Source organism: Pithys albifrons, chromosome 3 (assembly GCF_047495875.1).
Source record: "Pithys albifrons albifrons isolate INPA30051 chromosome 3, PitAlb_v1, whole genome shotgun sequence".
Classification (NCBI taxonomy): Eukaryota; Metazoa; Chordata; class Aves; order Passeriformes; family Thamnophilidae; genus Pithys; species Pithys albifrons.
Window position 1 is genome coordinate 92,131,361 of NC_092460.1, and position 26,154 is coordinate 92,157,514.

The 26,154-nt window shown below is 35.7% G+C and overlaps 1 protein-coding gene across 2 annotated transcripts in view; it reads right to left on the reverse strand.

The window, feature by feature from the left end:
- Positions 1-26,154, reverse strand: part of CACNA2D1 (calcium voltage-gated channel auxiliary subunit alpha2delta 1) — a 387,377-nt gene that overhangs the window by 145,363 nt on the left and 215,860 nt on the right. For both annotated transcript variants that reach the window (XM_071552728.1, XM_071552727.1), the window contains exon 6: positions 20,706-20,835. In XM_071552728.1, coding sequence (XP_071408829.1) covers positions 20,706-20,835 — 130 coding nt within the window. The remainder of the gene's footprint in view (positions 1-20,705; positions 20,836-26,154) is intronic.

Sequence of the window (26,154 nt, forward strand, 5' to 3'; positions counted from 1 at the left end):
GTGGTGTGGAGAAGAAGCAGAGCCTGACCACATTCACTGAGATGAGACATTGGGCTACTACTGCTATTACGGGTCCATTTCAGTAATCCAGCCTGATAAACTGGAGACTCAGCAAAGAGCGAGCTCAACTTGAACAGAGTAGCTGCACTGAACAAGTAGGGAAACATCCCCAATATCCTGAAGCCCACTCCAGTACCCTAAACTTCAAGACATGTTAAAATAATGTTACTGCTACTAAATCCAGAACATTAAGTGGTTTGGGGAAAGAAAAAGGAATCTATTGGGGTTTTTCCTAGGATTAACAAGATGGTAGCTTGAATTTTGATTTTTTTTTTAATTTTTAATTTGATTTTTGTAAAGGTTTTTTGTGACAATGCATAAGACTTTATAATTCACATGTATTTTTGGATGCCCAATTGTGGCACGGCTTTCTTCTTACATCTATCCTTACTTGTATCATGATTAGGCTTTGGATTTAGTCTGTGGTTGTTGTGCTTTTGGCATAATCACCCCAAGAACCATCTCTAGTGGTGTGAAAATGAAATAATTGAGACCAATCACCCTCGCAATGATATCAACATCCTCACTGAGTTCCTGGCAATGGCTCTATGATACAAACTGTTTTGATCCAAATTAAGCTTTTTTGAATTTGCTGAAATGGCATAATTTAAGTAATCCCTTCCTTTTGAGAAAATAAACATCCCTATTCCAAAGAAGCACTCCATATAAATTGGCTTATTGAAGACATGATGTCAATGTCCAGTAGCCAATAATAGCCAGAAACTGAATTAACCTGCACCATATAATCATCAGGGAAGAAACAGTCTATGGCACTGGAAAACTGAAATTTCCCTGAATACATAAACAGAGAGATATTTTAATGGGGTGTTCACACTCACTCCCGATATACAAGAACTATTCCTTTGACGGATTTAGGGACATAAATATCAGCAGAAACCTCAATTTTCTCTTCATGATTTACAGTATTCCTTAACTGTTATATAAAAGCATGCATAGAGTATTACCATATGAGGATAAGATACAGGTAAAGTGATAAATCTTAAATCATTGCTGCATCATGTCAGATTTAAAGCTGCCCTGGATCAGGATGTAACTTTTCCTGACATATGAATATTGCTAGAGGGAACTTCTAACTCTGTGATGCCTTAGAAAGATTGTTCAAGTTTTCTTTCAATATTTAATGAGTTCTCTATGATATTTCAAAAGAATGACTAGAAAGAGATCATTACAGAAGTACTCTTTTATAGTGACATGAAAGGGATATGGATAGTTAAATTAACAGTTAATCAGGGCTTCAGAGAGGACTTGACTAATCAATTTATCATTAACTTTACAAACATTTTTTTTTTCAAATCAAGGAGGTTGGTTTTTTTCTTTTCTCTTTTAAAGTAAGATTTTAGTACACTTTGTCATTCATTGAAGCAAGAGGTTCACGATACTTGGTGAGAACCCTTATACTGTGAAAAGTGAAACTCGTACTTCATTCTTCTCTTTTTCTGTCAGGAATCTTCCCATTATTATCTACTTATTATTATGCAATTTAAAAAATATTTTCTGGCAGCTAAATGAAAATACTTTCTGTATTTCTATATATAATCTAGGACTGCTATTGGAGGTACAGAGAAGTGACAGCATAGAAGTAGCAAATGCAGGAATGAATCATCTTTTAATGGATTTTATATATTAGCTAAAACCAGATTTTGGCTCTTCTCCTGTCTTTCTTGGGGAGACCTAGGAGACACCAATAGCTCAGATAACTATCTGAGATGAAAAGAGGTTTTGTCAGACCAGGTTTCAAAAAAAAAATCCACTAGTAGAGAAGTCCAAAACCTGCCACATGATGAAAATAGACTTCTGATACTTCTAATCCCATTACTAATTTACAAAGCAGAGACAAATCCATACTCCTGAAGTACATTTGAAGAATGCTTTCTGATGCATTGCTGAATGTTTGGGAGATTGACAGTGTGCTTTTTATTGTGAAGGATGTAATTTCCCCACATATTTTTGTGGGTGCATAAAATCTCTGATAGTATTAGTCAGAAACACTCCTTAAAAAGGGGAGAGGAAAACTTTGTTGTCAAATTAAAAATTCTAACTCAGTCAGATACTTAGAAAAGTAAGGCCTTACACTTGCCTTATTCTTTTAAATGCTACAAAAATATAAAATAATTAAAATAAAAACAATATTAAAAATGCATACAACTGCACTTTTGAATAAATTTATGTAAACCAGTGTTTTAAAAATAGCACTAACAAGTTGGACTTGTGTACTGCACAGAATTTTAATTCTCTGATTATCATTAAATTATGTAGTTCTACAGCAGTTCATGGTGTTTCAGCAAAATGCATTATAAAAATGTATTCCTGGAATGATATCATGGAATAATTAGAATAGAAAATTGTAGAAGTTAAATACTTCTAAGTGGAGTAGCTATGACACAAAAATGCAAAATCCAGCATAGAAGGTTAATATTTCTATTTGTTTAGAAAATACTTTTTCTACAGAAGATATATAGGTATGTATTTAGAAAAGAGCTAGATAGCTCATTAGACATTTTCTCATGAAGCATTTTGCACCATAGAAAGTGTCTCTGTTGCTGTTATAAAAAATAAGTGAATCTTGAGCCTTCAGAACTCTGTGTTAAGTTAGCCTGAAGGGATCCACATGTAGGAAAAAAAAGGTGTCTCCCATTTTTCAAGATTGAATAAATCAAAAAGTTAATGAAAACATGTTATTTTCTACATCAAGAATCTACACTGGTTTAGGAATTAAACAAGCAAAAGAAAAAACCCTCGACCCCTCATCCCCACTTTTTTTACTTTATGAGAGAATTCTCTAACTTAGCTGTATCTGACAAATGCAGATTACCAGCACACAGACCTTAAGCTTTTACTGTCTCTGATTTATTTTCTCTCTGCTTCTGCTATGATCACAATCCTGTTACTGTATCTTTTAACCTCTTGTTTCCCTGATGGTAAAGTTTAATTTCAGTATTCCAATGCTGGGCAAAAAGTGCCAAGAGTTTATCAGAGACCACAGAAAGAAAAACTACATGTACTAAAAAAGTTACTTACTGGATTATATACAAGCAATAAATATTATATTAATCCTATTATACTATATAATAACAAATCATAGCATATCATATCATAATATTGAATGGAAACAATATATGCTGTACTATTTTCCTTATATTCCTTAGAATTTCATATATTTCTCTATATTTATGCACTGTGGTTTTTACCACACTTCAATACTGCTGTTTCGAGCAATCCAAGACACCCTGCGCAGTTATCAGACTCTGAAGAACAGTCCCATTTAGACACCAATCTCTCCCTTTCTAACCTTCTACAGAATAGGATCACTCTATAGGGAAAGAACAGCAGAAAATACCTTAAAATAAATATTGTAAAAGAAAGAACTATTTCATCATATCTAAAAGGAAGAACAAAATTCTGCTAAATATACAACAAAGTTCTTGCTCTTTATAGAGCAACCAATACTAACTGGAGATGAGACTAAGGTGTACTGGACAATCACAAGAAAACACATCTGTTTTCTTACCATTTCCAGAGCGTGCATGTTCCCTGCCAAAACCAAACACACAAAAAAGGAAAGAAGCACACTCTTCAACAATAATGACTGTGATTTTATTTTCCCTGAAAGTGTGGCCCATATTTTGGACAAAAAGCCTGTTATTGGATTCAAACAGCTTTTAGCTGCTGGAGCATGTAACTCATTCTAAACACACCAGGCTGCTTCAAAAGGGGGAAATGCTAACTTCTGTATCAGTAATTTGCAGTAATAGAAAGCTGTTACTAAATCAATGTCTCATCTGGAAAATAACTGTTTCCATTTCACCTTTCACTTAAGCTAGTGGCAAGAGACTATTACCCTGTGACTTCCTATTAGACCAGCACAGCCTCAGACATCCACATACAGCGTGCACAGTCTAAAAGACTATACACTGTTTTCTAGGCTCATCCTCAAAAAAAAAAGCCCACCCAAACAACAAAATAAAACAAAACAACAGAAAAACAGTGCAAAGAGGTTTTTTACTGGTGATCAAGACTTTTACTACAGTCAGTCTGGCAACCTGTCATCCTGGTTCTCCCTACATAACTCAATAACCAATTTGTTGGAGACAATCTGGATACCTTCTGCATTACCAGAACTCTTAACTAAGTAATTAATTCCCATGTAACAAATATTTAATCTAAGAACAGATGCTACCTAATGTCAGATAAGTTTCTGATTTCACAGCAGGCTTTCACAAGATAAGGCACAACCATTATTATTTTAAAAATAAACAAGAGATGGGCAGTGACTCCTCAACATCATGGAGTTTGTTGAGGGCAGGCATAATTGAGATTCACATTTCTCAAGGACTACTAGAGATAGTTAAATTTAGAAAAATCAGAGCAATAACGCCAATAAACTGTGAAAAACTTTCCCATTTCTTAGATCAATTGCTATTTTTTCAATTTTTTGTCTTTTTCAAAATCCGAACAGAGAGAACAAGCTAAAATCAGCACAAGTACTGAGGTAGATATATAGAGTGGTTTAAGAGGGGAAAATGCATTATAGTTGATGAAATGATAAATATGCCAGAAAGAGGCACTTTTATGTACAACTGCATCACCCACCTTGTCTTGAAGTTAAGAATGACAAGAATTTTTTTGACATTATTATCTAAAGAACAAAAGCGTGACAGATCCAAGAAAAATGAGAGCTTCAATTCATTAAACTTGAAAACATTGCAAAAACACAGTGATATATCCCATATCCTTTTCACTGGCAAAGAGATTTGCTCAGATATCTGGGCTAACTCTATTTCACCATCAAACATCATACCATTTTTCTTGCATGTGGGGAAAAAAAACACCAAAAAAGTAATTTCAGATGCAATCCCTATGTTTACAATCAAGCCAACAACCATATCTCTGTTGATCTAACAATTAATGTTCCAACTATCCAACCTATATCAAAACATTACTTTGACACTGCACTAAGATTTGCAAAGCAGAAAGATTTTTCTGGTTAGGTAACATAAATTTCTTACGCTGGTGAGAACTGCAGGAAATGAAATTTTAAAGTTAATAATGAAATAATTAAGTAGTGACACTGTATCTCCCAGCTGATTTCTTGCAAATATAGAGCAGGCATCTTTCAATGAAATCTCATTTATTCACTGTCCCCACTATTACATTCCAGATGGAACAAATGGATTCTCCAGGACACAATTCCTTCTCGCATACGTTGTGAACAGGAAATCACTTGATTTCCCTACTATTTTACTATCCCAAACATCCATAATTTAACTGCAATGTTTTATTTTAACACTATTTTAGTTCTTCTATTTTTCACATACTTTGAACTACTAATGTGACTATCCTGAAGTTCTTAATGTATATCTGTATTATATGTATAAGCTGTATAAAAATATTAGCATCCTTCTTTTATTATTTAGATGCTTCAGGTGAAATCCTAGTCCAAATAAAATCAGTACACTGCTTCAACAGGCTAAAGGGAGTTCGAGCTAATTAATAATTTCACTGCATCTACATCCTTGTGTTTCTTTAAAAAGTCACATTTAGTGTTATGACCAGATTGAGAACATGTTAAAATAAACTATTACCTTGACCTGCAACTACTGCTAAGAAAAATACTGTCAAAATGCAAATTCAGATTGAGCCACATACTGTGAAATAAAGCGAAGCAGCATGTCACTTGCTTAGAAAGCTGAAAAATCAGTAAAGGTGCAGTAAAACTCTTGCAACATATGCAACCATCTGAGAGATTTAGTGTGATACAGTGACAAAGTAAGATTTGTAGATGAGGACCTTGCAGGACTGCAGTTTTACGCTGCTTGATTTATCTGCTTTCTTTCTGCCTGTGAACATACAATTCTAAAATGTATAAGTAATACAAATTATAATGAAAGCCACTGTTATAGAACTTAGAATAACTGTATTCAGTATTTTTGTATAGAAATCTAGTGGTACTTCATAACTACTAATGATAAATATCATAAACCTTCTAACGCATTGATAATGTTAATTCAGAACTCAGTTGTCATGGAGTGATGTGAGAAAGTTTCACGGGCAGTACCACAGGCAGTATTTCACAAACACAATCCTCTTAGAGGTCATATTTCCGTTTTACAATATCAGAAATATCAGTCACAGGCACCACTGCACTGGATCTCTAGTATCTCATTATTAGGTCACCTCTACACTAAAAGTATCTCATATTGGCATGACATACCAAATTGAAACACTTCCATGTAGAGAAGCAGAGGGTAAAAACTTAATTCCCCTGAACTTTAGAAAGTAAAACTGAGAGCCAAAAGTAAGCATGTTTAGATTAGAAATTTGGAAACATACTCTTTGCTGTGAGGGTGGTGAGGCACTGGGACAGATTGCCCCAACAAGCTGTGGATGCCCCATGCCTGGAAGTGTTCAATGCCAGCGTGGATGGAGCTCTGGATAACATGGTTCATGTCAGGACGTTTGTACTTAGATGATATTTAAGGAGACTGAGGGGAGACCTCATAGCAGTTACAACTTCTTCATGAAAGGAAGAGGAGGGGCAGGCACTGATCTCTTCTTTGTGGCTACCAGTGACAGAACTCAAGGGAATGGCCTGAAGTTGTGTCAGTGAAGGTTTTGGTTGGATACTACAATAATGTTCTTCACCCAGAGAGTGGTTGGGTGCTGGAACAGGCTCCCCAGGGAAGTGGTCACAGCACCAAGCCTGACAGAGTTCAGGAAGGATTTGGATGATACTCTCAGTAATTTCTGACAAGAAATATAAGTGCTGTTATTCCATAAAGAACTGCAGGAATATAAACAAAATCATACGATCATAGGACCACAGAATGGTCTGTTTTAGAAGGATATATGACATGTAGAACATGTAGTTCCAATACCCATTCCACGGAGCAAACATCTGTTACTGCCACAGTGTTGCTACAAAAATCTGTATATAAAAACCAGAACATACCTCCTGACCCTGCAACCCACGTAGCTAACCAGATAAACTTTAGGTATCTCAGAAAACAAGTTCGTGTGGGAAAGTATAAATGTTTGAACTGAAAAGCTCTAAAGATGTAATTGCCTTTTATGCATCCCCAATCTTTACTCTTCTTCTTCTGTGCCAATCTCTATGGATTTTTTTTCAAGTTGTTTTGAACCATGTTGTCAACTTGTTTTGGAAAATTTTCTAATTTAAGACTTCAGTATGACCTTCCTTCAGCTCTGAATGGTCTGTCACTTGCCATACCCATCATGCTGAGCTACTCAAGTATGCTTTCGATTTTCAGCTGCCAACTGAGAAGGCCAAGGTCTAGATTTGTTTTTTCCTGCTTTCTCACTTTTTCCTAGTCAGCAATTATGTATTGTTTTTCAAAAACAAAAAGTAAGGTGCTGACCCGAATAGGCCTCAGTGATTTTGAATACTATGGAAAATAAATGGATGTCAAGGACACAAAGCCTTTCATGTGAATAGGCCAACAAGTTAAAAACTGTAAATAGCTTACCACAAAAGCAGAATGAACAGTTATACAGATAATTGTGTTAAAGAGTGGTGTGTCTAACTGTAAAAAACAAAATCATTTAAATAAACAAATTGTAAGCAGAAAGTTGACTTGCAATGTGACATATGACCTTGTTTATTAGAAGTAATTAATCTTACAATGTTGATTAATGGAAAAATCCTGGTCTCATTTTACAACACATGTTTGGGCTAATTTTTTTTGTTGAAACATTGAGCATTTACTTGAAGGAGATCTGAGAGGCAGGGGCTGGGTCCAACAGCAAGAACAGGAAATGATCTCCATGAAATGTCCTGTGTGCACTTAGAAGTCCTGCTAAGAAACAGATACTTAAGCAAAAATGCATTTAATCACATACATAGTTTGTTCTATTTCATTCAACTAACCCAGAATTCAGTGTAAATCCATGTAAACATATCCACTGGGTAATGTTCCACACTTCTTTTTCTGTTGAAAATTATCCTAATAAGATAAAACTGATAATATTTGTATAGAAAAAAGCAGAAATGAATATTCTTTTGAAAGATCTAGATCCAGTAAAACAACCAAAATCTGAAAGAGAAGGCGTGAAGCAAGAGGAGACTCCAGGGGAATCTGAAGATGACAGGATGCCAAGGCCGCAAGATATCTATTATCTTAAGCAGAAGTATGACAAGAGTTATTTATTTATGAAACAGTACCCAACAGAGATATGAAAAACTGCTAGATATACACTTTGTGTCACGTGAAAGGGAGGAGGGAGACAGAAATGCAAAGATTTCTAGTCTTAAGTGTATTAATAAGAAATTATTAGCAATAAGCGCTTCCAGACAATCAGATCCTCATGTTCCCAACACTGCCTATCAACTACGGACAGCACACAGGTTGGAAGGGTTTCTGATCTCTAGTATGAAGCGACACTTAAGCTGGGGAGAACTCATCAGTTAAATAAGCAATTCCAGAAAATTAGAGCCTTATGAACCCAGCACTGCCTGCTGAACTTCTGGACAGAACACAGGCTGGAAGGATTTATAACCTCTGCTTTGAAGCCACACTAAATAGCTAGAAAAGAACTCCCACAACAGCTCCTGAAATAACATTTATTAATACAAGTATGTGACAGTTACTGTGGGTTCCGCTTTCCCGGTGATAACGTTCAGCTGCGAGATTGTATTTAATTGATAATAAAAGACCCCAAAAGAAACCAGCAAAAACACATTTTACAGAGACAAGCATATCAAACTCAAGTTTCAATACAGCAACGTATCTCATTTCCACAACAGAAAAATACTAGCAACAAAGAACTGCTAACCAGAAGCACAGCCACCTAAAACACTTATCTAGACATTCTTTCAATAACATAGGACAATAAAATATCTTGCACACCACTCTCTCTGTAACACAAACAAAAGGAAAGAACAGAGCTGCTTTTTATCAACACACATGTTGAAAAAGAAACTACGCATTGCAAAGGAAAGCAATAACTAATATAAAATAGCAAAGTGTAAAGCAAGTTACTGTTATTAGTATTAAGTTAGTAAAGAAGGAGTTTATAAAGTAAGAATCAAAGTACCTGTTAGCATAAGATGTAAGATAGAATGTATAAAGGAATAAGCTTTGTAAGAAAGTAAAGAAAGTAAAGTATAGAAATAGAAAGCACATGGTCTCCTTACCCCTACATTGTTCCAGCAGGCAGGAGGAGGCAGGACAAGCTGCCAGTAGCTACCTCAACAGAGACGATGGCATTTCTCCCTCTTGCATTTACAACTGCGTTTCTTTTTATACTTTTTTTTCCTTTCAGGTGGTTTCCTGTGACTATAGTCAAACTGTTCTGGGAGGTGATAAAGATGCCTGAGGGGGGGGGGGGTGCTCCTTGAGTCTGCAGGGGCAGGATGTGGCAAAGAAAGGCTATGCCAATTTAATAATTTAATAACATTCCAATGTCTGGTAACACCATCACTTATCAGCTTCCCTGGGGGGGGGCTGAGGTGTTTCCCTCAACTGATTAAGGGCCATCACTCCACAACTTTGAGAAAATAGGAAAATCCTAAATGCGATACAACAAGATAGAGGACAGAGGACTGAAGATATACATATGTTTGCTGAACCAAAGGATCAGAAGAGAAAGCTGTGAATAAGATGACTAAAATTTAAAATCCCATGCTTATGAGAAAAAAGTAGAGGGGCATATTGACTCCTGGAGGAAGAAGAGATCTGAGGAATCCAGAATCCTCACTATGGCATAAGAAAGAGAATCATAAACTACATGCAAAAGGAAAGGAAAGGAAATTTAAGCAAAACAAACAAAAAACAACAAAAAACAGAAAATGCAGACTTAGAGCAGAAGAGAGGGAAAAGGCAGACAAAAGTCCAAAACCTATGAAAAACGAGAAAAAAAATGTAGAATGGAAAACATGGGAAGTACTTCAGATTTGTATGAAGAGTAAAACTAAAAACAGATGGCAGGTTTCTTACATCTAATACAAAGAACTCAAGTTTTCATCATGTGCCACTTAGAAAATATCCATAGTTCAAGTTTAAAATGATTTCAAAGGGAGCATACTGGCATGTGTTTGTTCAACTGCACATCAGTTTCTCAATAGTAACTGGCACGTACTTAACCTGCAGTAAAAGAGAATTAATATTTGTTTTCCTCATTATCAAAAATGAAGGAAAAAGTGTGTGAGAAGATCATGAAAGTAAATGTTTACTTTATGGATTGGTTCTCTGAGGTGAATTTTAGAATTTTCTGTTTATGAGAGACACAAATTAGAAGTAAAACAAGCAATTTCACTCAGAGTTGGACATCATTTTCAAATCAATGCTTGTACAGTTCTAAGAGAGAGAAATAAATTCTAGGGCTGAGCTTCATACAAATGGAGAGGGAAAGTAGGCAAGCACAGACTAAAGGATTGAGAGACTGCTGGGAGGGCAAGATGGAAAACCAATGAAACCAATGTGTTATTACTGATGGAAACAGTAATCTGGAAGGAAGTAATGTCAGACAGAGAAATAACCATAGCTAATTTGGCGTAAAACAACTTCTGACACAGAAGCAACTGAGATATTTGTACACTATACAAGAACATTAAAACATAGTAATCTTTATCCTCAAATGGACATTTGAGAATAGTATGAATTTTAAGTAATTTGGTAGTATGTCCATATACACACATAAAACATATATATAGAGATGCCTATATTCAAATTACACTATCAAAACTTCACAAAATATAACCCAAATAATGGGAAAAATATATGATTTATGTATTGCCAGAGAAACACCTTATTATTAGATTACACATTATTTCTTTCTAATAGCTAAGACTGCAAATGAACTCATATGGCATAAGGAATGAAGTGAACCAACCAAACAACTAAATCAGTGAGTCTGTAGTAATAAATAAATAAATAGTAGTCACATCCTTAAATTACATTTTGTATGTTGTTACAAACTTAAAAGACTGCAGATTTTGGACATATCCACAAAAAGCCATCCTCTAAGGATATTCAAATCCACATATAACTATATAATATTGTTCACAGTCTTTCCCTTTCATTATCTTTCTTCTCAATTCAAAACTAAAACTGAACATATCATTTGTAAAGATGATACTACTTTAAAAATAGTAGTAACTACAATGCTGGATAATATAATAATGTGCATGCTAAAATTATAGTAAAGAAGATATATTCCAATCCATTAATCTACTGCTGATTTTACAAGCAGTTTCTTGGTAAGCAATCCAAATAAATTTATCAAGAGGGGTATTTCCAACAGTACCTAGACTTATTACCTTTCTTTTTAAATATATCATCTATCACAGCTAGCATTTTTCAGAATAAAATACTTTGACTCTTAATTTTTATCCCCTGCACACCTCTAATTTCACAACTTTATTTCCCTTTGCTCTCAAAGAAGAAAATTAATAAAATCATTTTAGAATACAGGTTTACAAGGATTCATCATGTAAGTCTTGTAAAGTGCAATAACCCAGGGATATAATTTTTAACCAGTAGAGGTTAAAAAAATCATAACTCATAGCTAGGCTGCCATCAACAAAGAGAAATTTGCAGCTGTGTTATCACGGACTGGAAATACAAGACATTCTGAAAGGTAAGGGCAGACTTTTTAAGAATGTGTTTTACCAAAAACAATCTCTTTTTTGTTTGGTTTGTTTTGTTTTAATATTGCACAGCTGAAAACTAGATTTCTTTCCGGGGGAAATTTTTTCAGAACTCTGTTGATAATAAGCATAGCAAACCTTTTAGATATTAAACCCAAGACAAAACAACAACACACTTCTAAAAATGTAATGAGCAGAGAGATGGTTCCATTAAAAATATTTCACAGTACCATAGTGAAAAAATTGACTGCAGATATTTTAATTCCTCATCATTTGTGTGGGTCGAGTAAAGAATAAACAAACTCCTCTTACTTTAATACATTATTTTTGTGTTTGTAGAAGCTATCTATGAATGCATCAAGGCCCTGGTTCTTGGCACTGTATGTTGGTTATTTTATGCAGCTTTTATAATATTACTAGGCTTAAATCACCTCCTCCTCTTCTTCGAGGATTTGCACAGGTTTGTGCCATGCAAGTGCAATTTCAGCCCAGACAACACTGCCAGATGCCACAGGGACACAGAGGTGGAGGCAGAAGTTGCCTGCACAGTCACATGTGCTCCTCTACAGCTTTGCACAGGGTTAAAGAGGATGTCAACTGTAGAGCTCAGAGTTGGCAGCTTATGTGAGAATAGTGGAAGAAGAAAAAGGGGGTAGGCCACAGTTCCCCTTCCCTTCTCCTCTCCTTCCTCTGTCTTATTCTACATCTCTACACACTGTACTGAAAATAACTGAGTATAAAATAAGGAAAACTTGTCTGAGAAGGAAAGAAAAAAGAATTGACAGACTCTCAGGGTAACCAAGGGATATTCCAAACCTTTAACACTTCCATTTAAATAGGTTATAAAGTACTTTAGACAGGACATCATTTATTCTTCTTCCATTAATAGCCTCACACAAATTGGTAATTTCTCATTAGATATTAATTACTTCAAGTTAGCATTTTTTTTCTAGTAGTCAATTCACTATATCTACTTTGACATACTGAAACACATCTAAACATTTGTTTTCATGCTGAGCCTGCAAATATAACAGCTATTTCTTCCTATACTCCCTTACAGATATTAGGAAAGAGTTCTGAAGAAGCAATTATAGAAAAATTCCTGCGAATCTTGAATTAAAGACTTTTATGTGCTGTGGAATTACACTTGCAGAATGTCCGAGTACCTTCCAGATGACCTTCTCTTGCTGCACAGCAGCTTTGAGAACGCAACAGCCAATGCTCACATCAGCAGAGGCTTTTAGGTGATGCAGCTGACAAGAGGATTAGGGTGACATTTTCCCCTCATGAGGACCAATATAAACTTTGGACAATGTATACACCCTGCATCAACCTGTTTTGCAAAACTAACCCAGATTTACGACATAAAGAATCCTTGCATTGGTTTCCACAAAGGGAAAATTGCACACACCAGAATCAATCACTCCCTCAGGATGGTCATTAAAATTGCCTTAGTTTTTATATGTTAAATAATAAAGATGTACTGATATTCAGTGCCCTGCTTAGCAGTCCCTATTGCAAAAATACAAAGGCCAGCATCAGCTAATTTTGCCGTAATAACATTGCCAGTCTTACTGCACACTCAACTTTTCCCTCTTGGTACAAGAGGATTCAATACTAATTGTTATTCCAAGCTGTGCATAAGAGAAAAAATACTGCAAAAGGAATGGAAAGGGATCTGAGGAGCAGCAGCAATCATCTGGTCTCCAAAATAGATTTTGGCAGTATGCATAGTTCAAACATTTATTACTCAGTTAAGCAGCCTAACAGACATTGGAATCCCATGACATGCCATAAAGTCCAAGATAATTCTGGAGGTACAGAAAATTAAAGATCAAGAAATCTGAAGTGAGAGGCAGGTACACTCAGTGATAATCAATATTGAATTTACTAGAAAAGTATTTTCACACTTTTTTCTGTTTTACAAACTATGCAAATTAATGTTATACAGCTTGGGAAAAGAAATTGAATCTCATCACGAATGTGTTTTTTGCATCTTTCTATTTAAAAAGTAGAATTTTCAAAATCAGAGAGACTGGAGTTTTCTTCATTTTATGGTATTCTATTTTGCTGAAGTCACACCTTAATGACCAGTTTAACCAGGTATCACAGGTTTTGCTTCTGGTATGGCTTTTCACAAGTCACCATGATATCAAAAATAATAAACAAGTAAGAGATCATACCCTTTGACTATTTAAGAAGACTGTAACACATCAGAGATACATGTAGATGGACTGCTGGTTACAAGAAGAGGAATGACATAATATAGAAAGTTTAGTAGTTGATGGAAAAAGCCCACAGCCATTGGTTAGGACCACGTGTAAAGCCAATGTTGTTTTATTGAAAACCCAAACACAATAACCTTTAGGTTTGCTTCCTTTTTAAAAAATAATTCTTGATATATTTTATTGCATTTGAAAGGAAATAAGGGTTAACATAAAATGTGCTTTGTTCTTGTGTCTTCACAGGGGATTCTATGTCAGCACAGCACCCTGACTATAGTTATGTTTTTTGCAGTATAGGAGCTGATTTTTGTCACTATATTATTCTTTAAATATTTCTATCATAAAGGTAAAGTAGGGTGAAAATAAAAAGCTTTTAAAGGTATCAATTAGAATGTAAATTTCTGCAGCTGACAAATAGGAATCTAGAAGATCAAGAGACAGAACTAGTCAGTGCCTTTCTCTAGTGAAGCACAGAAGGTAACCCTGAAGTTTGAGATTCTCCAATAGTGTGATTAAAACTGAATCAGAGATAGGTTGGATGTTTGCTTGGGCATAGACATGCTGTGTTAATATGCTTACACCATAAAAGAAAGTTGGCAACGGAAATGAAAATATTTTTTTCTGCCAAAATTAGATCTATAGTAAAAGTAAATTCTATAACTTCCTGTCATCCCTGTAACAAATGGCTTTATAGGATAAAAGGCTTCACCAAATTAAAGATCCCCATCAAGAATTGCTAGTGAATTGTGACTGTTTACTCAGCTTGAATTGAGTTTATCATTTCCCTGTGTTAAATGATCAGAATAAATGCAAAATATTTCAAATATTTTACAGCTCTAAGCTGCAGAAGTACTTAAATTGTTTGTTGAGAAAACTCTTCAACAAAAAATAACGGGTAGAAATTTAAAAATATCTATTGTTTCCAACTTGAGGCAAGTAACAAAGCCTACTCAAACTCAAACACTGTCACAAATACTATAGGCATGAATTACCATGTTATATAACTTTCCCCAAATGTTTCTAAATAACTTATTTTTTAAAAAGGTTAAAAAATTAATATTCCAGAAAACATATTGAGTGTTAAGTGTCAAGAATCTCAAGAAGCTGTCTTTCAGTCAGCTCTCACACTAATGCATACCAAATAACAAAGAAAAACAATCACTTTAAATAGTTAACCCTTGATTAATTTCAAATAAACATCTTTCAGTTCAGAGGCAGAATATTAAAAAAAACCAGTAGAAATTTGTCTCTAGACAACTGTGTCTTTATTAAAGTCTATGGCATTTAGCTTCTAACTTTACTTTTGAAAATGAAAATTCTGCTTTTTTATTTTATAGAAAGTTTTGAAAATTCTATTCAAACATCTTAAGGAAAGACAGTGCAAGTCTGCAGGGGTACCTGGAATTACAACAGAAGGTTGTTTTATTTCAGATTTGACACTATTTCTTTTCCCATTAAGAATGTTGTCACATTTAACAGTCAGCTAGTCTTGGATAAACTTTCAAGGCAAAAATCTGTTCTCAAATATTCATCTTGAGAATATTGCCTTATTTCATTTCAGTGATGCATCATTATTAAGCAGGTTGCTTTAAATGTACATTGATAATTCCCTACTACACCTGTATCTTCAAAAGAGCATGTACCTAATCAACTGGTCTTTCAGGGAGGGAATAAAATAACCTTGTCTACCAAACAGCCTTTCTCATCCTACCTCATTATATTAAATTTTGGTAACTTTAGACAGAAGTCATGGTCAGCTTGACTTCAGGTGTTTATGCTAAACCATCCCTCCAATGAAACTAATGTAATCCCAGTACCAAAATATCCTCATGACAAAGGATACTATTCAAGCTGTTTGGCCTTCTGGACTTAGAAAACAAGATTTTTCATCAGTTTAGAAAAGGTATTTATTCTTGCTGCTTATTTAAACAAGAATTTAGTTCATGGAGCTTTAGGAAGCTATTTTTGAGGGGGGGGGGGGAAGAGGCAGAGAAGGAGAGGGGAGGGAACCACTAACAATACTATAATTGTCAGAACATAAAAAGCAATACAGACCCTACAGGTCTTTACTTAAGTTTCTGCATCAGTATTTTGCTTCCAGGTTTAATATTAAACCAACCAAGCAATACTGAGGGACTTAGCTGCAACTAACATTTGCTTTACAGTTACCCCAGGACATAGTGTTTGGTATTTAAAACAGGTTGATACTGAAAATTCATTTAAAGGTCCACTTCACTCATTATGTTTTACAAATAACTCACTGATTAAAATAATGAAGAAAACTAAAAAAAAATAACTTAGAAGAAAGCAATCTCACATGCCATCTGCACAAGACATACATAATGTCTATTTCCAAATTTAGAGGTATGAACACACACAGAATCAGAGAATTGAAACAATCATTTTTCAGTCTCAGCTGTAGCAAACCTGCACTATTTGTTTACACCTTAGAATAAACCAGGAGAAAAATAGTTGTGAATAGCTTCAGTTTCTCAGCTGTAACAAAAAAATACCATCTTTAAAGATGTTGAGCCAATTAATTTAAGTAATAAAAGTATATCTTGCCTGTCTCTAACCGTTATTTAAACTAAATACATATAAAAGTCACACAAAAGGTTTATTGCTTCTTTATTCATTTAAAGAATGCTGATGTAACATGCCAAAGTATTTACACAACACTTTATCAATATCTTGATTTCAGATTATGCACTTTTTCCTAGTTTATTTGAACTGAGGTTTCTTTGGAGGAGGAGTATTCTCACTCTCATGTTTTCATTTCCCAACATAATGGCCTGGGTTAGAAGGGACCTTAAAGATTATCTAGTTCCAACCCTCTGCTATGGGCAGGAACACTTTTCATGAGGCCACTATTCCCAAAGAATGTTTCTTCTTTTCAAGCTCACAGCCCGAGATACTCAAGATAAGAAGAAACTGTCCATAATTTTAAAAGTCCCATTCAAAGAGAGAATATTCCAGTCAAGACAAAAATCACTGTAACATGATTTTTAAAATCATTCCTAAAAGTTCTGATTGTCCCCCAGTGCTAAGTACTACTGTGTCAAAACACTTTACCAATAACTGATTTACACGCATGATGCACTACTGGAAAAGCAAAATTTATCTTCACTGCCAAAATTGCTATCAAATTATTTATAATAAAAACAAGATTTTAAGCAGCAGAAACATTCTGACTGCTATGAGAGTATGAACAAATAATATGTATATGTTATGATTATTAAGGTATAGGAACCATCAATTAATTGTAACTCTATTTATGACTAGTTTAACGTGTTTTGAGCAGGGGAAGCTCTTTTTTCTTACTGGTAGCTGTCCAAATATATTCAAAGTGATGTTGTCATGTTCATGACACATTACTTTTAATCTGACACTTTAATCAACTCTTGAATGCTAATCAAGTAGGAACATGTAGAAGCAATTATTTCTGGTTTTGAGGAAGTAAAGCAGGAATAACCACACAGAAAAAAGCAAACCTTTTTTAGGTGCTTTGTCTAACACCTTCCCTAAAACCGAGACCAGTAGAGAAATACACCCAGAGCAAGATGGAGCATTATGAATCTCAGACAGCGAGGGCATGTGGTGGTATCCACTGGGAAAATTAACCTCACTTGCCTTATGCGAGGGATTTCCTCTTCTGGCCTGAAGTTCCTATATTTTGCTTAGGCATTAGCAGGGTACAGTTTTAATGAGGATTTAGAAATAAGACTTCTGCTATTGCTAATAGGAGATGCATGACTAATTCCAAGTGCATGTGGTAGAAAGACGACCTGAGGGTCTTTTCTGTTTTCAGCTGCAGATTGATTTTATTTCAAAACCTAAATGGGACTCTTAAAAAGTACTGAATTAAAAGCCTGATTTGGGTCTATTTCATTCGGATTGCCCTCTCTTGTGGTGGGACTGCAATCCTCAGAAACAGGCAAATGAATTAACTCCCTAGACTTTCCCTTGTCTCTGCATAGGTTTTGGCACCAGATCCAGGGAAAGAGAAAAACAAATAACTTTCATAATATTTCTTTCTGTGGTAAAATAAGCTGCAAAGCAATAAAGTGGATGCAATAAATGGGTATTTTGTAATGATGTATCATGTAATTCTATAGTGAAATAAAAGGAACTACTTCATAAGTAGCTCTACACAGTATTTCAAAATGAGTGAATCACTATATGTAGGAAGCCAAAAAATTGTTCTGTAGCCCATACTAGTTTGCCACATTTAAATAGGTGATGCACCATTACAGAAGTACTAGCCAAGTCAGCTTTTCATTTTCAAAAATAGACAGGAATTTGTTATTTGATTCATATTTTTAAAATCACACATACTCATAAATAAAAATTTCAATAAAAATGAAGTCTAATTAGGTAAGAAATATTTTAATAGATAACATATTGAAAATCCTAAAGATCTTTTCCAACTTTAGTGATTCTGTGATTGTATGCTTAAGAGCCAGTGACTCTCTAATTCCCAGCTTCATATAGAAAAAAAATCATTAACATGACAAAGTGCGATCGACAGATCCAAATGAAAATTCAGATTGCATGTGGCTCTAACAGTAATTGTCCCTCTCCCCTAGAGACAACAACCTGCTGCTGTAAGAGGCGAGAGAAGTGAAAACCAATCTCAAGGAAGAATAGACAAGTCAAATATTCAGTCATTGAAAACTCTTCTGTGAGATCCAAAGAGCAATTCTTTGTTTCTCTTGGCATCCTACGAAACATAAACAATAAAGGACAAAAAATGCAATCTGCTTCCCAAGGCATAATTCAGTCAAAAAAGACACCTGCCTTCCAAGCAATAAACGTTGCAAACTGTGTATCATCCACTGTTTCTCAAAAGGATTCATTGTTATACCTGTGCTGTAAATGCTCCCTAGCAGACTATGATATAGGTACGGCATTGCAGATACCATTTTCAAAGTATACAACTGTTCCCTATTATAGTGGGCACTGAAACCTCTATCCAGAAATGACAGGTTAGCTCCTGTGAACAGGAAGAAAAATGAAAACAGTGTTCAAGATATGTTATCAGTCTTTCTAGTTTTATAAAAATTGCTTGTAGATTATATTGTGAAAAGAAAAAAAACTGAACTCTACATTGGAAAATCTGTTGCTGAATGACTACATTCCAGTTGTTCACTGTGTTCAGGTGACACATGGACTTTGCAATTGTGAAATAAAATCTGGTGATCATTTTGTCTTTGTTGATACGAAATCTGTGATTATGAGCTATTATTTCATGCTAGTACCTCTGAAAACTCCAACTGTAACTGAAAATTACCTAGCCATACAACCAGCTGATTTTCCTGACACAAAATTACAGTCTACCTGGTAATTTTCCAGGTTTCCACACCTCTGGTAATTAATATAAAAGCCAGACCCAAAGAATCATGAACCATATATGTTGCACCTCTCTCCAGAAGTGTACATTTCTGTCTGTTGTCTTCATTTTATTAGATACTAAAGTTGTACCTTTCTTATGGAAGTCCTCACCTGTCTTCATTTTCAGACTGACAGGCTGTACAGCAACATTACCTAGCATTCATTTTTAAGTGATATAAGTGTCTTTAGGAAGATCATCTAAAATCTTTAATTCAATGCAACAACAAAACATTTTAGGGATTGTTATGATGGCATATTGTTATGATCTTATATCACAGTTCACATAGTGTTTACAAATATCGTAATAATTGTAGGTGAGTTTTTATGACCTTTCAACAAGTATCAATTCTTTTCAAACAAAAGCAAAGGGAATGGCCTGTAATCCTGCAATTAAGGTGCACCTTAGCACTCATTAAAGCCAGAATCCCAGAATAATCCTCTAGGTCTGCCAGTCAAGCACACCACGTAAGAATACGAGTTAACATGATTCTTTCCCCTATCATACTGACATTTCCATTTTTATCCCTGTGTCATTTATGGCTGTGGCCATGAATTTTAAATAGCTCAGGGTCACACTAGGGTCTCTTTCCTCTTGATGAGACTTTGTAGGAGGAAAAAGACCACATATATGAAATTAGGACTCTAAATTGGGAATAAAAAATATGGATTTAACTTAATTTTCCTTGCCCTTTATAAAAATATGAAGCCACTTTGCTGAAATGTCTTCTTATTATATGAAGATTTTTGCTTGATGATTAGCACAGCAAAAAGTACTTATTTACATGTTGAAAGATATATACTTGTGAAATACAATTAAAGAATTCTCAGCAGTATATGCATATATATATATATATATATATGTGCGTAGCTTAGAAAGACTGCATGCAAATTCTCTGCTGAAGTCTGTTCCTGCAATTCTAAAAATACACTTCATGCAATATTGGTACTACCATCTCACACAGCCTGTTATTTACCTGAACTGTATCTGATTTGGGGAATTTATAAATGTTTTCAGAACTCATCTCTGCCTGAGGCCAAACAGCATGTAAAGAAGAGCTGTCAAGAATTGTTTATTTTAAATGAGAAGAGCATAGAGAAAAGAATGGATCAGAAAATCAGAATACAGAAGAGTTTCATTTAATGTCTAGTTCCATTTGTGAAACTCAGATCCAATCCCAATAGATCTCTTTGACTATGGCTCCTTCTAATTCCTAAAATGAATTATATGTCTGATAAAGCACATCTCTGAAGTATTAGTGAAAGAAGTAAAAGTGACAATAAATAGCAAATCTGTACTAAAAATGGAGATGAAAGTTTAGTTTGGAGGTTATGTTTTAAGAATGGGACATAAATAATGAGCATAGAATTAAAATACAAAATCACTTTGTTCACATGCTACTTACAGCCTTCATAAATATCTGTTGGTATGTGGACTGCTGCATGTTGGTAAGATGTTTGCCGTCGGAAAACGGGATCATCTTCAAATACTGGTCTGATTCTCTGGCTGCCAGATTCAGTGTCATTCTTTTCAGGCTTTTTAAAGAAAGACATGTAAAGGGCAAAACATTACAAAGTATGCTAAAACAAGTTCCACTTACATTTGCCTCTCTTTACCTCGAAGATTCATAGCCTTTCTGTCACTGCTAACATTATTCATTTGTGTATAAACACAGTTCGTTGCTCCAGGTCAAGGAATATTTGCTTTGAGCTATGCCATGAAACTCAGTGAAATGAAGACCTGGAAAAGTAAGAGCCTAACACCTTATACACCTGAATTTTTCTGAAGTGCATGTAATTTTTACACCCATAATGCAAGGCAAATACATTACCTTTTATTACATATAATAATTTGTACCAAATCTTAAGTATAAACATTGTATCTCATTTTTTCCTTCTGGAGATTATAAAGGAAATCACAAATCTAAAAATTATATACTCACAACATTTCAGATATGGATTTTTGAGAAACTGTGGTGTAAATTCAGGCAAAGAAAGGAAATTAAGCCTTCTTGGAACTTCAGGTTTTGTTCATTGGTTTATTTTAACAGTGTGTCAATGAAATCACATATATTGACTGCATCTGCCTGGGTGGGGCCCTACTTCAGTGGCTGGTACCAGCTTATCAATGTGCAGCTGTGACCAAAGCTGTACATTCTACACCCTATGTCACTTCTCATGAACTGCTAACAATGGACCATTTGCAGAAGCTGCCCAGGGCACACCTGACACTTCAGGCTACGAGCTGGGTGTTAAAGAAACCTGAGAGGCAGAAGGGTGTTCCTGTCTTCACACCAATGTCTCAGGCATGGTAACTCCCCTCCAAGCAGTCGTTAGCACCTTCATACCCAGCCTGAGGGGTCATGTCTGTCAACAGGCCATCAAAGATCCCAAAAATATTCCATGACTTACAGAGTTAAATCATCCATTGTGAAACTCCTTGCCCTGGTGGAGGTACAGGGCATTCCCACCCGAAACTGTGCATATATAATCTTGCGGTATTGGGACTTCTGGCACCATTCAATGGATCCAGAGAAGGACCAGAACCTCAACAGGACTGCAAACACCACTCTTGACCAGACTGTGACCATCATCCTGGCCAACATGTTTTGCTTTTCTTTTACTTTGGACTTGGGGGGACCATGTGGGGCTCAGCACAAGGGCTAACAAACACCATTCTGTCCATGCCCCAGGGTGCCATGTTATACATCTGTTCTTTGGTGGGTTAAAAACATTTTTTTTTCTCTGTATCACTGCGATTCTAATTCTGACTTGTAATCTCTTTTGAGTCAGGTTCATTTCTCCCATCGGTTTACCTTTAAACCAGCAAAGATGGAAATGTTCCCAAAAACTCAAGTGCTCACCATCACCTGTCTGCCTTAGGTTCCCATCCTCTATTACTTGTCTGAATCCTGATACACATTGCTTGATTCCTTCCAATTGATTCAGTCAGTTTGGTCTTAAACATTTTGAAATGCAGAGATGTTTTCTAACTCAGTTACATTAATTCCATGAAGTGTGGAATCAAGGAGTTAGTGAAGGCCCTAATGTGCAGCTGAAACAGAAAGTCTCACATTATGAGTTGACTGCCACTTAAAACAATATAGAATCAACTGTGACACCGAGTAGTTACCCAGGCCAGCAATTGTAGGCAATTATAAGGATATTTTTAATACTGTAGAGTCATCAGTTTTTGAACACGTGCTATGCTCAATAAATAGTGTTGACAATGAAGCAGCTGCTGGTCAGTCAAGCATGTGTGTGCTGAGGCTATTCTGTTTATTATTATCCTCTCTCAAAGTATAGACAGCTAAATTTTAAATTACCCACGAAGTCATCTAACGAAACTGCATATATTTTCTGGTTTGCTTAATCACAGGGTTACAGACAAATGTTATACTAACTATAGATTCAAATGTTGCCTGAAGTAAACATGAGTCTCAGACTGGTTTCAAAGAAGTGGTTTTCTTTGGAAACACAAAGGGTAGAACTCATCTAACCAGTCACCCACTGCTTTTAACAACAAAGCTGTGCTGTGGTCATCATCCCAGGCTGCCCTCATAGGAAATGGTCACATTTAGACTGTAGTTCGAGTGCATCTTAATTAGATAATATGTTCCCATGACATGGATCATGCTTTAGAAGTGCCTCCCACTTTCAACTGATTGTAAATGTAGCCCTAGGGCAAATCACCCAGATGCAGATGTCTGCAACGTATCTGTCTAGAATTAGGTGAGACAGACCTCACAACACAAGTTTATTAAACTGGAATAAAAGAAGGTGGGTACTAATGCTGATTACTTTTATGCAGCATAGCTACTGTCTCTTATGCTAAAAAGTTTAGCTTGTTACTTAGTACTTAACTTCACTCTGGGGGTGGCCAAAAGGTTGGGAGGGGACATAGACAGGGCAGCTGACCCAAGCTGACCAAAGGGATATTCCATACCTAAGGATGTTGTGCTCAGCAATATAAGCTAAGAGAAAAGAGGAGGGGAAGGAAGCATTCATCATTAAGGCATATGTGGAGCAACTGTCACGTGTCCTAAGATCTTACTTCCAGGAAGTTTCTGGCCATTGCCTGCTGCTGGGAAATACAGAATAAATCTTTTTGGTTTATATTCTTCAGTGTGTGGCCTTTGCTTTTTCATTAATCGTCTTTATCTTGATCCATGAGCCTTTTGTCGTCTTATTTTCTCCCCTCTGTGCTGCTGGGGACGGGGTGTAATAGAGAGAAATGTGATAAAGGACTTGGTGGGCAACTGGCAGCCAACCCAGGTCAACCCCTCACATCCATGGGACTTTTACTTTGAAGTGTGCAAACTGGAGCCAGGATCAGTACCAGCTTATGCAATGTTTGATTTGAAATGACACAGCATTACTGTAAATTCAGACAATGAAATTTGTTTCAATTTTTGCAGAGGGCTTTTTGTGGGGGTTGCTTATTTGTTTCAGGTTTTTTGGGGGCGGATTGTTTGGGGTGGTGTATTCATTTTCGGTTTTTGTTTTGTTTTGGAGGTGTTTTTGTTGTCATTTTGAATTTTACATTATCACACAGGATTTTTTTCTCCCTCTAGAACTGGAATGCTAAACACTAAGCAAATTCTGGAGTTCTTTCCACAAGTTATCATTCAGCTTCAAAATGCTCAAAGTAATGAGTTTGTCTAATTCTGCAAATGCCATCTCAACAGTCAATCACTCATGTGATAAAATTTCCCTCCTGCCTGAAAGTCATTTGATTTAAAAAAAAAAAAGTCCTAACACTCTATTTTTTCTGAAATTAGTAGCAAGGCCTACAAACTCTCAGTGCTTTCACAGATCAATTCAGCAAAGAATTGGGAATCACCAAACCACATAATTACAATGAAACACCAGAATGAATGAATGTCAAAAGATTTTTTTCAACTAATTTTCTGCAATATATAATTGGGAGGGAATGGATATGGTAAAAGGGGTAAACATAATCATAGAATATCCTGAGTTGGAAGGGACTGAAAAGGATCATCAAAGTTCAGCTCCTGGTCCTGCATAAGTCAGTGTCAAGAATACACACCATGTGCCATACAGTCCTTCCTAGCAGGTCTTTCACAGAAGTTTTCATAATACAATATATTTAGGGTTTTGCTTGAAATTCTTGAAGAATATGAATATAAAATGATCATATTTGTTTTACTTCATATTTCAGTTTGATTCCAATTACTATGTACAACCTCTGCATCTCTCCATTCACATCCTATGAAAGAAGATTCAGGTCTACTGTCAAAATTTGATTAAACTTTGTTGAAACATAAAGGGTTTAAATAATAGACTTTAAACTTTCAAACATAAAATCTACTTCCCATATTTCTAACAGCACACATAACCAGGTTACCCTAAAGCAGGCTGTAATAAAGATCTAGTCTGTTATTCTTCATACCAATATTCCATGATACCAAAAAAACATTAATATAAAACCTCTTCTCAATTAATTAATGCAGGGTAGTGGATCTACAACTACACAAAGTAATGGAGAAGCTTTGACATACCTCTAGCTGACTTTTCCTGGGAGTATTTTGTGATGTACAGCTCTGATATTGAAACATCACATCAATGTGCCCCAAAACCGAAAGACATCAAACGACAAAATCCTCTAAAAATCACAAAGTGTTCCTTACACAGAAACATTTTTTCTATTAAATCTAAAGGTGCCTTAACTAGTTGTAATGGTTTGACCCATGGCTTCCTCAGTAACCATTGTATCTAAGGAAGTTACAAGTATTCCACACGTGTCTTCCACGTAGCAGTGGGGGAGTGGTTTTGGTTTTTTCTTCCTTCGCGGTCCTTGGCTGAGGAGCTGGAGGTGGTGGAAGTCTGGTCCCTTCCGTCCCTGGTGTTTCTCCTGTCCTGGGTGAGATTGTTTCATTCTTGTTCCCCTTCCTTGAGGTTTTTAATTGTATTTCTTTTGATTCATTCGGTTTCTTTGGGTTGGGTTGGTGTCTTCCCTATTTTCCAGCTAATCAATCCCCTTTTCTCCCTTCCCCTCTCCCCTGGGGGGTGGGATCCTATGTACTGTGTATATAGTGTGGTTTGTAAATGTTAGTAAATATAATTTATTCTTTTTATTCAGTTCAGTTTCTTTAGAGTGCGTTTCTTTTCAGTTTTTTTTTTCCCTTTCCTTTGCTGGGAAGGTTCTGGGAGGGGGAAGGGGGGCCAGTCCAGGGTTGGCAACAGCTAGGCCAAACCTGCGACACTAGTTCTGCATGTAACAGGTAAGTATCAGAAGCATTATAAGTAAATTATTGTTGAGTTCTCTGGGGCCAGTACATCCTGAACAGCAGAACCAATGCTGTGCCAGGCCTTATATATCCAAATTTATAGTGGAGCCTTCTACAGAAAGTTAGTTTTCATTTGTCACACTTATGAATTTCAAGTAGCTTTCATCTAAATTGGTCAAAAAAACCCAACCAAACCAAACCAAACAAAATACAAACAAACAAACAAATAAACAAACAAAAAATAACAAAATCCCCACAAAGCCCAAATTATTAAAACTAATTACTAATAACTATTTTAGTCTGGCATTTCGACAAAAAAGCCCAACAGATTGTGGTGTCAGTTGGTGTAGTTTAAATACCCAGCTAAACTTTGTTTTCAGAAAAGTAGAAAATTGCATATTTTGAAGGAAAGTGATCCAGCATGTGAATGCAATTAAAATCCAACTCCAACCAATTTCTCTCACAAGTCAGGAGCTGAAATGCAATCAATACTGGCACTGGCAAATCCCACCGGAGATAGTGGCTGAAGATTAATTTTCTATCTATTCAAACCTGGCCTTCACTTATTGAATTACATTGTTACCTACCACTGACAGTCAGCAAA